Source organism: Anabrus simplex, chromosome 6 (assembly GCF_040414725.1).
Source record: "Anabrus simplex isolate iqAnaSimp1 chromosome 6, ASM4041472v1, whole genome shotgun sequence".
Classification (NCBI taxonomy): Eukaryota; Metazoa; Arthropoda; class Insecta; order Orthoptera; family Tettigoniidae; genus Anabrus; species Anabrus simplex.
Window position 1 is genome coordinate 4,680,669 of NC_090270.1, and position 15,046 is coordinate 4,695,714.

Sequence of the window (15,046 nt, forward strand, 5' to 3'; positions counted from 1 at the left end):
GAATCTGTCAGTGCCTACTGGACCGTCATGCTAACAAAGATGAAACATGTCTGAAACGGATCATCACTGGAGATGAAACATGGGTTCACCACTTTGAACCAGAGAGCAAATGTCAGAGCATGGAATGGAAGTATCCCGGATCCCCAGTGAAAAATAAATTCAAGAGTCAACCTTCTGCTGGAAAAGTGTTCACAGTGTTTTGGGTCTCTCAAGGGCCAATCCTGGGATATTACCAGGAAAATGGGGAAATAGTAAACAGTGATATGCTGGTAAATACTGTATTATTGTTTGGTTTTCATGTTGTAGGCATAAACCAATGTTGAGCAAAGTCTTGACCTTGTCGTGTAAATTTGTGTTAAATGTTTTAATAATTCGTGTTGTTTCTGTGTCATAATAATAATAATAATAATGTCCATATTTAAAGAAAAGAAAAGTGAACATATTGTCTGTAGTACTTCAAACATTCATAGTGTTAAAACATGTATCAATTTAGATGTGTTTGTAGGTACTCAGCAAAGATACATAGCTCACCCCAATATATCTCTCCTGATGTCCAAAACAAGTTGGATTTTAGCACACCGATTCATCATAGCACAATGGTACTGCTTTTGGCAGTTAACGATGACAAAAATGCTCCACACGAGAGATGGAAGTCTGAGAATTAAATGAGTAGATCTTGTATAAGTCCGGTGTGTTGGGTATTCAGCCCGAAGTGTGGTTTGATCCTCAGTAGCTCTGCAAATAACTCATAGATGGTGTTCTGTCGGATTTTTTAATTATGGACACTCGAGTTTAGGCTTTAATTACAAACGAACCGATGGGCCTATTGCAAAGTGAGTTATACCAATAGTTTCCTTATTTAATTCTCCATTAGAGTATATAAGACGCATTGTTCTTGAAGTTCACTAATTATTTCTTATTGGCAGTTGTAGTAAATATTGTCCGGGTTTTTGGCTTCTTCTCTACGAAGCGTTCACTTAGGAATATATACAGTACAGGGAAAACTGATGGTAATTGTTACCTCTACTACAGTGGTAACACCAAACAAGGCGCAAACACAGTTAAAAGGGGAAGATAAGAGTACAATACACAATATAAGGAAACACTACACACTTGGAAAAACAGTAACTAGCCTTTACACGGATCTCCAACAAAACAAGTACGTAACTATCAGTAGGGCCAACTAGTGAACGACAAAACGGGAAGATGGAAGGGCTGGGAACCTACCAAAGGCATGGACATGGCTTAGATAGCGGATTCCGAAATGAATCACCGTGATCCTTAGTTTTTAAAATATTATTTACAAGATAATTCTACATATATATTCCAAGTTATGAGCTATAAGTTCAGTGATATACATAGGTTATTCGTAGCAGTGTAAATTCAAATTACAAATCAACTGTACATCTAGTTACCAATGCAGTAGTACAATGCAATTTACAGGTTATCCAAAATCTAGCGTACCTAAAGTGATACAGAACTATCAGAGGCAAACCCCAAGGGAAATACTATTAAACTACAATATGCATATTTTAGTGAAACAAAACGGGAATGCCTCGGAAACGAACAGGTAAGTCCAGCTGAAAAAGTAAGGCGTCATAAGTAACCAATTTGGTGAATCTAGGCGAGGTTAGGGCAGACTCCAGTATGAAAACCAAATCGGAACATTACGGAATTTTTAGCAGGAACGGAATTCAACAGTGCTTACCCGAGGAGTGCGCCATCCCGAAAACCGGAGGGACGTCATCCAGATAGGCTGCTCGCAGACAGATAAACCGAGACCAACAGAATTCAGGATACAGAATTAATTCGAACACTGCCTCGCTCACTATATATAGGAATTACTGGCCTTGGAGGCAACCAGTCAGCGTGCACGTGTTCCCTATTGCCACCTAGACTCACCAATCACAACGTTACTTTCGATCGAGAATTTTGACTAACATTCTAGAATACGCATGATCGCGAAAGTCGTATTTTTCCAGAATAGACAGAACACGCTTTCTAGAACACATACCAACAAAGTAACACACCCTGTACAAAAGTTATGTAACTCTCTAGATCTTTCCAGGAACTATAGACAGAATTCTACTATTTACAAATGCCTATGTTACAACATTATACAGTACAGGTTAGGTCAATAAAAATAAAACAAAGACTTCAAAAAAAAAATACATTCCACTCGCCTTACATATTTCACTTGTAACAGTAATGAAACTTTTATATGTTATAGCCACATGTATTTCTAGTGTAATACTCAAGTTACACTTTTTTTTAAACCATTTCAAAAAATGTTCTTATCATGTTTGTAAAGCAACTCTTTCTCAACCTAGGATAAACATACAACAACGAACTTGGGCTTGTTTTTAAGCACTCGCTCATGGTTAACAAACTACAACCAGCATAACCATATAGTGTGGTACTGAATTTATGAAGAGTAATATTGAAGGGAGGTTTTGTGTACGCCGGACTGTGCGATTAAGAGCAGACGGGCTGGAGAAATGAGGCACAGTGTTGCTGTGTACACTAGACCGAGCAACTGTGAAACGAAAAGTCCATGACTTTGGTTTGGCCGCAAATTTTTTTCAGTCGGCCTATGTTCTGAATTTATGGCCTTAATGGTCAGCTGTCGTTATAGATATCATATCATATATACAAATATCGATCCTTCAAGTAAAAACCCAAACATGTCATGGTTGAAACCTGAAACTATATCTTAGATAACGCCGAAGAATATTTCATTACCACCTGGAGATAAAGATTATAACAAATTAACTAAATCAGAGCAGATTGTCCTTGCCAGGCCTTATTTTCAAACACTGGTAAAGTCCAAGTTTCCTGCTGTATGTTTATCCTGGGTTGAGAAAGAGTTGCTTTAGAACAATGATAATAACATTTTTTGGGTTGGTAGGAATAAGTTGTGATGATGATGATGATGCTTGTTGTTTAAAGGGGCCTAACATCAAAGGTCATCTGCCCAGGAATAAGTTGTAACTTGAGTATTACACTACAAATACATGTGGTTATAACACACAAAAATTTCATTACCATCAGTTTTCCCTGTACATATTCCTAAGTGAGTGCTTCCTAGAGAAGAAACAAAAAGCCCAAAGAACATTTATTACAACCGCAAATAAAAAATAATAAATTAACTTCAAGAACAATATGTTGTATATACTCTTATGCAGAATTAAACAAGGAATATATCGGTATAACTCACTTTGCAATATGACTATTGGTTCATTTGTAATTATAGCCTAAACTGAAGTGTCCATAACAAAAATTCTGACAGTAGGCCTCACTGAAGAGGCATACTAAGGATATGAGGAGCAAGGTAGTTTGTTGTTGCTTTCTTTGCTGAGCCAGTAGTTGCTATTATGTATCAGTCTGTCAAGCCAACTGAAATGCATGCAGCAAGCGACCCCATGAGCAACATTTTCCCACCATGATATAGATGTTGATTCCTATAGGGAACCTGAAATATTTGTCCTGAATGAGTAAATTTATAATACCAATATAACTGGTTCGTTAGTGGACATTATAAATTTTTCAGCTAACTAATTCCTGGTTGCCAGCGTTTCGCCCCAGTGTGCTAAGTTGGGCTCATCAGTTGGTAAATAACACACCCACCAAGACGCATGGCTAGTGTACTATGCGAAACGCTGGCAACCAGGAATGAGTTCAGCTGGAAATTTTATATTGTCCAATAACGGATCATTTACACTGACTTAGCAAATGTCATGGGATAGTCACCTAATAGCGTGTGGAGCCTCCTCTGGCACTGCGAGCTGCAGTGAGATGTCATGAAAGTGAGTTGACAAGTCCCTGGTAGTTCTCTAGATGCAGCTGACACCAAATCGTTTGCAGAGCGGCCGCCAATGCTGGTCTGTTTGTGGGTGCAGGATCCATGGGACGGAGCCTGCGTTCCAGGACATCCCAGATATGCTCAATAGGGTTCTTATCGGGGCTCCTGGGTGGCTATGGCAGTCGTTGGACCTCCGCTGCATGTTCCTGGAACCATTCCCGGGTGACGTGGGAGCGATGTGGCGGCGCATTATCATCTTGAAACACCGCAGAACCGTCTGGGCGCTGGAAGGCCAAAAATGTATGGAGATGGGCTCTGAGCAACTCAACATACCATGTACCATTCAAAGTCTCTTCCAGAACAACTAGGGGGCCCATTCCATACCAGGAAAATGCACCGCAGACCATAACAGAGACACCAGCACCCTGGACCACACCTTTGAGGCAGGCAGGATCCATCGCTTCATGTGGTCTGCGCCATACATGGTGCCTCCCATCCACATGGTGCAGTTGAAATCGTGATTCGTCCGACCATATCACGTTACGCCATTGTTCCAGTGTCCATCCCTGGTGACTGGCGACAAATGCGCATCATTGTGCCCGATGACGTTGGGTCAACAGTGGCACCCGTGTGCAGCGCCGGCTCCCATACCCCATAGAACCCATGTTCCTACGGATTGTCCACTGGGAGACGTGTCTAGCATGACGTGTGTTGAATTGAGCTGTGATTTGTTGCACGGTTGCCCGTCTGTCACTATTGACAATCCGTCTCAGATGTCGCCGGTCACGGTCATCGAGGGTGGCTGGACAGCCGGTTGTTCGTGTGTCGTGGACGGTGACACCCGCATTCAACCATTCACGATACACCCTGGACACGGTTGATTGTGTGAAGCCGAATTCCCGCACCACTTCCGAAATCGCACTTCCCATCCATCGGGCACGGATCACCATACCCCGTTCGAACTGTGTCAGCTCACGACAACGTTCCATGTTACACCAGTCACATGCACAGCCACTGCTCACAAGGTCTCCTATACAACTGCCGCTGGCACAGGGGGAGTGTGGTGCGCAGACAACATATCTGCGCATCAATGTTCGCTATCCCATGACATTTGCTCAGTCAGTGTATATTGGTATTATAAATTTACTCATTCGCGACAAGTATTTCAGGTTCCTTATGGGAATCAACTTGTATATCATCTGATGGCCAGGCAGGCATAAATTTTTGGTCTCTCGTAGTGCATTGGCACTGCCGTTGGCTCCAAGTAGCCTACGCAGTGGCCTCCACGGTATGCAGTAGCCATGCATCTTGGTGGGTGTGCTATTTACCAACTGATGAGCCCAACTTAGCACACTGGGGCAAACTGCTGGCAACCAGGAATGAGTTAGCTGGAAAATGTCCAATAACGGACCATTTATATTGGTATTATAAATTTACTCATTCGGAACAAATATTTCAGGTTCCCTATGGGAATCAACATCTATATCATCTGATGGCCAGGCAGGCATGAATTTTTGGTAATGAGACTAAGTTTCTCATAGTGCATTGGCACTGCCGTTGGCTCCAAGTAACCTACGCAGTGGCCTCCACGGTGTGCACTAGCCATGCGTCTTGGTGGGTGTGCTATTTACCAACTGATGAGCCCAACTTAGCACACTAGGGCGAAACGCTGACAACCAGGAATGAGTTAGCTGGAAAATTGATAATGACCAATAACGGACCATTTATATTGGTATTATTTTCACACCCTTCATAGGAGAGACTGGCTGCATTGTCAAAGCCAAGGATGAGACTGCTCTAGCCCACACGACAAGACAAACTCTAGGTCTCGCCAGCAAAGGCATAGCTTTGACCTTAAGATGATGAATGACATTGTTTGACTTTTGTATTTTTTGAACTTGGGCTCTTTATCCAGAAACTAGTCCAGACTGGTCATTGGCACAGTTTCCCAAAGCAGAGTTGGTATAGCTGGTGGTGTCTGGGACTGGAAAATTTTCAAAATTTCTCTCTTTCAGTCTGGTTTTCCCTTTTAGATAAACATGCTAATTTTAACATTGCTGGGATAGAAACATTGCATGAACTACTTTTGTCAGGAGCCTATTCCATGAAAATCAGAGTTGTGTTTTGTAAACCAAATGCATGGGGATTTATTACTCCATACTGACAAGTGCTTGGTTCCCCAGAAGTCGTAGGACTTGTAAACAAGTTAGGAACTTTACTCTCCTTTTGCGTTGAATGTGCCAACTTGGTCCCAGGTTATAGACCACTCTAATGTTATGTTTGTAAGTCAGTTGTATGCTGCTTGTCGTGCCCGTACCAGGGGGAACTTTTGGATGTAGCATCCTCCTACACTACTAAACTAAACCATTCTCAATGCCACTGTGGCAATTGCTTGTCAGCCAGATTACAAGATGACGCATGGTTTGCATAACAATTATTGATGACCTTCTTGGGTAGACAGCCCCTTCCATAGGTCGTGGAACCGGTCCTCAGATCCAGGTGAAAACGCTCGACCTGGCTAGACTTGCTGCCCCTACACCACGAGACAACTATGCCTTCATCAGATCCCCACTGTAGACAGTTTTGCCTTTGCCTTCCAGAGTTCAGTCTGCAAGCCTCTGCTCTGTGGCCTCATTTTGTTCCACACCTCAGTAAATAAACAAGGAAAGCATATAAAACCAAATTTCTCATCTTGTTGAATGAAATAGACTGTCTATTTCAAATGAAGGCTAAAGATGCAGTCATTGTTTCACTTTGATGTTGATAGGTGTCTCTGTATCACACTCCTGCTCTTCGAGGTCCACTGCGTTCTCTGTTGCCAGCACGATACAACGAGCTGATTGGGCTGCAGCACATGAAACTGTATCTGTTTGACAACTCGTTGCTGATTAGCGGGTGAGTTATCTTCGATTTTGAGCACACCTCCAATAGTTGTTTAGTGACATATACAAGTTCACACTAGACTGTTGGTAATGACACTGAGAGATGTCAAATTAGCAACAGTTTAAGAAATTTACTTCAGTACCTATTCATCCTCTTCCTTTCCTGTTATCCAGCTCCACCTTCCTCTTCATCTTAACCTTGTTCTAGGTCTCTACTCGAACTTCGTCTCAATATTCTGTTTTGGTATTTATTTTTCCTCCCTCCTCTTTATATGTACAAACCATCTTAGTCCATTCCGACCTCGTTTCTCACTTCCTAGGTATTTCATTTCAGAGCTTGGAGCTCCCTACTTTTCATTGTCCAGGTCTGCTTATTCCTATGAGGTTTCTTGCCTCCTCTTGCTAATGTCCATGACCAGCCCTATTAATTCACTCCCTACGTATTAGAAACTGTCAACAATTTCAAGGCATTCACAATGCCTTTTTTCCTTCTACTGAGCAAGTTAGCCACGTGAGCTTGCATTTGGGAGATGGTGGTTTCGAACCCCACTGTCGGTAGCCCTGCAGATGGTTTTCTGTAGTTTCCTATTTTCTCACGAAAGAAACCTCCCAGTAGGGTGTATTTGCATGTGATATTGTTATACATCCGGGTGTCTCCTGGGCAACGGACTAGGACTCTTCCTAGACGGCTGATTCTCTCACACCAGAAGCAGAACTAATCAATCTTAAAATGTATTTTAAGAAACGGCTCTTTTCAGAGCCATCCGTGACAATAATATCCATAAATATTGAAGGCCTGTCAGCTGCCAAAGAGGAACTCTTGAAAAAACTATGCCAAGATCAGAAATGTGACGTCTTGTGCATTCAGGAAACGCATAGGGATGAACATCAGAAACGTCCAAAGATTTTAGGAATGATTTTAGTTGCAGAAAGGCCTCATGCGAAATATGGTAGTGCTTATTTGTAAAGCCAGACATCCAGATCATCAGTACTCATCATACTGAAGATAACGGCATCGAAATAATCACCGTGGAGCTAAGTAACATGACCATTACATCTGTGTACAAGCCTCCAAATGAAAAGTTCTCTTTCTCACCACCTGCAAATTTTGGTAATCAAACAAAGTCAATAGTAATCGGTGACTTTAACAGCCGTAGTCACGTCTGGGGATATGCTCAAGAAGATGAGAATGGAGAGATCGTCATTGCATGGGCTGAAACTCAGGAGCTTTCCCTTATTCACGACAGTAAGCTTCCCTCCTCCTTCAACAGTGGAAGATGGCACCGAGGGTATAACCCAGATCTTCTCTTTGTGAGCGACTGCTTTGTGCAGCAATGTTCTAAAGAAATGGGTTCACCAATCCCAAGAACACAACACCGGCCACTAATATGTCACCTCTCTTCATCCATAAGACCACACGAAGTTCGGTCCAGACGGAGATATAACTTTCGAAAGGCTGACTGGAAAAGGTTTTCCAGTATGTTGGATGAGAGGATAAAAACTGTCTCTCCTATACCCCAAGATTATGACAAATTCATTGATGTCGTGAAGTTTTGTTCACGGGCATCAATTCCCAGAGGCTGCAGGACACGCTACCTTCAAGGTATAACTCGTGAAACAACTGCTCTGCTGCATGATTACTACAGGCTTCACGAAGAAGACCCATTTAGTGAGCAAACGATTCAAGCAGCACAAAGTGTTCTTTCCTCTATCTCCCAGGCAAAGAAGGAGACATGGATGAAGTTGATGTCTGAAGTCGATATGGGTAGGAGCAGTCAAGAAGCTTGGAGACTTTTAAAACGCTTGAGCAATGATCCTACGCAAGGTAACACACATGCCAATGTGAGTGCAGATCAAATAGCACACCAACTTTTGCTTAATGGAAAACCAAAGCTTTCCATGAAAGTAGGAAAGAATCCTATAGTCAGACAACCAGACGAGAGCAATAAGTTATCTAAGCATTTCACACTAACTGAACTGGAATTAGCTCTCAGTAAGTGTAAGATTGGGAAGTCAGCAGGACTCGATGACCTTCGAATGAAACAAATTAAGAACTTTGGTCCTACTGCGAAGTGCTGGTTGCTAGAACTCATGAATAACTGCATTCAGTCTTCCATGATATGGAGGAAGCCTAGGGTCATAGCCATTCTAAAACGAGGCAAAGATAAAAATGACCCTAGGAGCTACAGGCCAATCTCCTTATTATGCCATCTTTTTAAGATTCTGGAGAGACTAATCCTCAATAGGTTGACTGATAAAATCGAGCCACTTCTGATTCCACAGCAAGCTGGATTTAGGGGAGGGAAAAGCTGCACATCGCAGGTGTTGAAATTAAGTCAACACATAGAAGATGGCTTTGAAAGCCGGAAAATCACAGGAGCTGCATTTATAGATCTCTCGGCAGCATATGATACTGTTAATCACCGAATTCTCCTTGGAAAGGTATACAGCATGACAAAGGACTTCCATCTGACTTGTGCCATTAGAAACCTACTTCAAAATCGAAATTTCTTCGTTGAGTTCCAGGGAAAAAGAAGCAGGTGGAGGATACAGAAGAACGGACTACCTCAGGGAAGCGTGTTGGCACCAATGCTTTTCAATATTTACACAAATGATCAGCCTCTTCTTGCTGGGACGAATAGTTTCATCTATGCTGATGATTGTGTCATCACTTCTCAGGGGGATAACTTTGAGGCGATTGAACAAACATTGTCCAAAGCTCTAGACACTCTTGCTGGCTATTACAAGAAGAATCATTACAACACAATCCTACCCCGAAGTACCTCGGAGTCACTCTGGATCGTGCCTTAACCTACAGAAAACATTGTTTAAACATCAAGCAGAAAGTGGCTGCTAGAAACAATATTGTGCGGAAGCTAACTGGAACATCGTGGGGAGCACAACCAGACACAGTGAGAACATCTGCCCTTTCGCTCTGCTATTCCGCAGCTGAATATGCATGCCCGGTGTGGTACAAATCTTGCCATACCAAAGCAGTTGATGTAGCACTCAACGAAACCTGCCGCATTATTACTGGATGTTTGAGACCTACACCTTTGGAAAAAGTGCATTGCCTTGCAGGGATAGCACCTCCCGATATCCGCCGTGAAGTGGCAGCCAAGAAAGAAAAGAGAAAGGTGTTGACATTGGAAGCCCACCCTTTGTTTGGATATGAGCCACCACGCCAGCGGCTTAAGTCGAGGGAAAGCTTCTTGAGAGCAACCGAAACACTTGCAGGAACAGTGCAGCAAGCAAGAATTCAAGAATGGCGCGTCAGGAGTCAACATACGAGGATCAGTCAATGGATGACCCCAAAAGAGGAACTCCCTCCGGGCCATGTCACAGATTGGGTGAATTGGAGAGCACTGAACAGACTGCGCTCTGGTGTTACGCAGTGCAGGGTAAACCAGAAGAAATGGGGTTTCGAAGTGGACAGTACCTTGTGTGTATGTGGAGAAGAGCAGACCACAGCCCATTTGCTGCAATGCAGTTCATGCCCATTCAGCTGCACAACAGAAGACCTGGTTAAAGCGAAGCCAAATGCACTTGATGTTGCAAGGTTTTGGGCTCACATAGTTTAATGTGGCTCTTCGCCATTGGAGTATTTATATTATGTTTTATGTTTTTCCTTATCTTTAATTTTAAACTTATGTATGCTTCTGACATGATATAAATAAATAAATAACCAGGCAGATGCTGGGGTTGTACTTCAATTAACACCATGGCCAATTCCTTTCCACATTTATTTGTGATCGGCTGATGATGACCAAAAATATTGGTTGAAACTGGTACCAACTTTAATTAAATAGAAATATAAACTAACATTTCTTATTTTGATAGCATTGAAAAGTTGAACCATTTTATACTTTCTTTTAACTTATTAGTGAACTCACTTCAATAAGGAACAATATGAAATTCTTATCTCTTAATCACCATGAACACATTAATAAACAGAATGATATGTTTCATTCTACATCAGCATCCTCAATTTCTGTCAAATCACTTTTAAACATTTGTTTTATATGTATGTACACTATTGTTTACGTTGTGATAGGGTGATATTATAAACAAGTGAGATAAATTAAATTAATGTTGAAGTCCGTTAATGACACTTGAAGTATACAGTATTCAGAAGATAGTGGGTTTCAACCCCACTGTCGGCAGCCCTGAAAATGTTTTTCCGTGGTTTACCATTTTCGCACGGTTCATGGTATGGACAGGTAGCAGGTAGGGACCCTCTTCGGAGGCAGCCCTAGCCAGGGAGTAATATATAAGTAATAATAATAACAACGTAAACGTTTCCACCTTTTCAATACTAAAATATATTCACAAAATTATAAATTACACGGTACTAGTTTCGACCCATCTAGGGGTCATCATCAGCCGTATTGGAGCAAAGATCACTTTTGGCGAAATCCTAAGAAAATGTTATTTTAAAGAATAACAAGTGAAATGAGATGTTATTATGGTAATAGTTAATAATACAAGGAATATACATACTAATAGGTTTTTAACAAAGAATAAAGTATAAATGGGGTGTTGTAAAAATTATAATCATGGAAATCACTAAGTTCTTGTATTGAAATGAAATATGGCTTAGGAAGAGGGCTTAAGGTGGGGCTGAAGGGTGCGGGAGAAAGTGTAATTGTCTTGGAAAAGTACCTTTGATTAAATTTAGGATTGAGTTTAGGTTGGCTGCATTATTGTTTCTGAGGAAAGTGATAAATAGATCGAAGAGTATGTTGGGTTTCTCTGAGATTTCATTGAGATTGTGACTGGCATTAAAGTATTGGTCTAGGTGTATGTAGTAATTTTCATTATGTTGAGTAAAGGGCCCTTGTTTGCTAATACGAGCGTGTCCATGTCTTGTTCAATATTGGTGAAATTATGGTTATAATCTTGCATGTGTTGGCCGATGGCTGAAAACTTGTTGTATTTTATTGCGTTAGTGTGCTCGTGGTATCTGATAATGAAGTTTCTCCCGGTTTGCCCGATGTAGGTTTTTTTACAGGTGGTACATTTGATCCTATAAACTCCTGATTTTAAAAAACTGCTGGTCTTGTTGATGTGTGAAGTATTGTATAAAACATTCATGTTCTTATTGTTGGTTTTGAAGGCTATTTTAACGCCTTGTTTCTTAAAGATGTTGGTTAACTTGTAGATATCATTGTTGAACGTGAAGGTGGAAAATATTAGAGGTTTGGTTATTTCTTTTTTGAGGGTAGTTTTTGGGCGATGTTTGTGTTTATTGATTATCCTTTCTATAAAATGGTTGCTGAAGCCGTTGAATTTTGCGATTCCGCGGATTGTGTTGAGTTCGTTTTTTAGATCTTTCTTGGACATAGGTATGCTGAAGGCTCGGTGAACTAGGCTGTTGTATGTGGCTCGTTTGTGGGACTGGGGGTGCACTGAATCTTGGCGAATGGTGGAGGCTGTTTGAGTGGGTTTTCTGAATATTTTATAACTGAAAGAATCTGAGTTTCTAGTGATGCTTAAATCTAGAAAGTTGATTTTTAGATTTGATTCAGATTCTAGTGTGAATTTGATATGAGGATCAATATTGTTGAGTCTTAAGAGGGTGGTGGGTGCGTTAATTGATTTCTCATTCATGATTACAAAGACATCGTCGACATACCTGGCCCAAAAGAGAATGTTTTGGAATTCGTTGTCAATTTTGGTGTATTCGAGGAAGTCCAGGTATATTTCTGCTAAGATACCTGAGGCCGGTGACCCCATTGCCAAACCATTTTGTTTATATATGACATTGTCGAAAGTGAAGAAGTTATTATTGAGGATTAGTTTTAATACTGTGATAAAGTCTTGTATCTCTAGTTTGCTTAAGTGGCTGTTTTTGTTTAAATTGTTTATAAATATCGGAATTAATTTTGATACTTGTATGCTTGGGTACATGTTTACAATATCGAAAGAGTGGATGGAGTGATCCGGTTGCAAATTGAACTTGTTTAGTTTTTCTACTAGCTCAGATGTGTTTTTAATAGACTTTTTGGATAAGAATTGATAATTTTTTCTTAAGAAACATTGGATGAATTGTGATATTTTGTATAAGGGGCTCAGTCTATAGTTGATAATTGGCCGGATGGGAATTCCGGTTTTGTGAATTTTGGGAAGAGCTTTAGCAGTGGGGAGTCCTGGGTTCACATGTATGAGTTTGGATTTTTCCTGTTCGTTAAATAAAAATGAAGTGTTTTTAAGAGTTTGTTTAAGTAGTTTTTGAATTTTTTGGGTGGGGTCTTTTTTGATTATGGAAAATGAGCTGTCTGTGAAAAAGTTTTTTGTTTTTTCAATATATACTTTTTTATCCATGATAACTGTTGCATTGCCTTTGTCAGCTTTGGTTACGATGAGTTCGTTGTCTTTAATTTTCTTCTTGAGGGCGTATATACGCTTTTGTTCAGCAATTTTTCTCTATTATTGATGTTATTTGCGGGGTTGGTTAAATTGGGGAGGATATCAGTCAGTTTCCTTTTAACATCGGTTCTAACCTCGTCGCCATAAGACCTATCTGTGTCGGTGCGACGTAAAGCCCCTAGCAAGAAGAAGAAGAAGGTTCTAACCTCATTTTGCGTGTCTTCCGGCATTTTGCTGATGGCTAGCTCTGATTCTGTGATCATAGTAGCGGCTATGTTGAGGCTGCCTATGTGAGTCCCAGAGCACACTGACCCGGTGTGTAACATCTGGTATGGGTCCCAGCTCAGGGTTACGAGTGAAGACCTCAACGGCATCTACGGCGGAGAAGGTGGACTTTGGTACGGCGGAGATGGCGGAAGGGGCATACCCGTAGCGTCTATACTCCAGAGGAGCGGCTACGAAAGGTGTCTGTCTCCATGTTAGGGGTGGCCTAATTTTGAACCTGGCAGTATGTATAAAGTGCCTTTGGGTGTGGCGAGCCCATCGTAACAATAGCCTATATGGACAAAGCAGATACGGTGCCTCGGAAAAGGTTAGGGCGTCCCCTGCTAAAAGCGACGCGCAGCTCTTCAGGTGCTTGGGGAACTGTGCAAAATGGGCAACCAGCACCAAACTACATCAAAATTGCAACAGTTAATGTACTGACACTGACGGGAAAGACAGAAGAACTGGTTGACTTCATGATAGAAAAAGATATAGCCATACTTGGACTGTGCGAGACCAAGAAGAGGGGTACAGGGGAGATCCCTCTGAGAGAAGGATACAGGCTGTATTACAGCGGAGGACCTGAAGCAAAAAATGGAGTGGCCATCATACTTAGAAGAGAAATCCAAGAATATCTGGAATATACAAAGTACGTCAGCGATAGGATGATGATGATGAGACTCCAGTTTGAAAATGGCGTGAAAGATCTATTTCATTTGTATGCCCCACAAACTGGTTGCATAGATGAACATCTAGAGGACTTCTTAGAGGAAGTGGAGAGACAGATAGAAGATAAGGAAGTACTATTGATGGGAGATCTAAATGCACAAGTTGGAATGGAAAGACAAGGAAAGGAAGATGTTGTAGGGCCCTTTGGATATGGAAATGTAAATCCAGAAGGCGAGTTGTTGGTGGATTTTTGCATGAGGAATCAAATGATTGTTGGAAACACCTGGTTTAGGAAGAAGAACAGTCAGAAGATTACAAGGTATGACTGGGGAGACAGACGAACAAAGACCATGATTGATTATATAATCATAGAGAAAGAACACTGGAAGAACCTTGTAGATGTAACAGCCATGCCTGAAGAAGCCTTTGGTGGAGATCATAGAGTTGTGATAGGAAAATTGAAAGTTGGAAAGATTGAAAAACCCCAATTAAGAAGAGAGAAAAGAATTAAAGTGTGGAAGTTGAAGGAGAAAAGCATACAAGAAGAATTTCAAAGGGAAATAATACCCTTGGTACCCAGGACAGAGGTGGGGAATGTTGAAGAGGAATGGAAAAGATTTAAGGATGTGCAGAAAAGGTGTGTGGTAGAACATCAGGAAATGTGAAAGACAAAGAAACACACTGGTGGAATGATCGGGTAAAGCTAAAAGTGAAGGAAAAGAAAATGGCATGGAAAACATCTAAGACTGAAGAAAGTAGAAGAAAATATCTGGAGGCAAAGAATTTGGCCAAGAAAGTAGTGGAGGAAGAAAAGAGGAAAAGCTGGGCCTTATTCACACAGACATTGAGAGATGATACGCAGGGCAGCAAGAAATTACTGTATGGTATCTTAAGAAACAAAAAGAGAGATCAAGTAAACACCAGATTTGTGAAGGATGAAGGTGGCATAATTTTAACAAAGCCAGAAGAAATAAGAAATAGATGGAGAGAGTATTTTCAGAAGCTGCTGAACATAAGAACGGATGACAGTCATTCAGTGGACGACCAGGGAAGGCAATTA

The 15,046-nt window shown here is 41.2% G+C and overlaps 1 protein-coding gene across 5 annotated transcripts in view; it reads left to right on the forward strand.

The window, feature by feature from the left end:
- PGS1 (Phosphatidylglycerophosphate synthase 1) overlaps positions 1 to 15,046 on the forward strand; it is a 158,015-nt gene that overhangs the window by 93,624 nt on the left and 49,345 nt on the right. For all 5 annotated transcript variants that reach the window (XM_067149665.2, XM_067149666.2, XM_067149667.2 and 2 more), the window contains one exon: positions 6,570 to 6,697. In XM_067149665.2, coding sequence (XP_067005766.2) covers positions 6,570 to 6,697 — 128 coding nt within the window. The remainder of the gene's footprint in view (positions 1 to 6,569; positions 6,698 to 15,046) is intronic.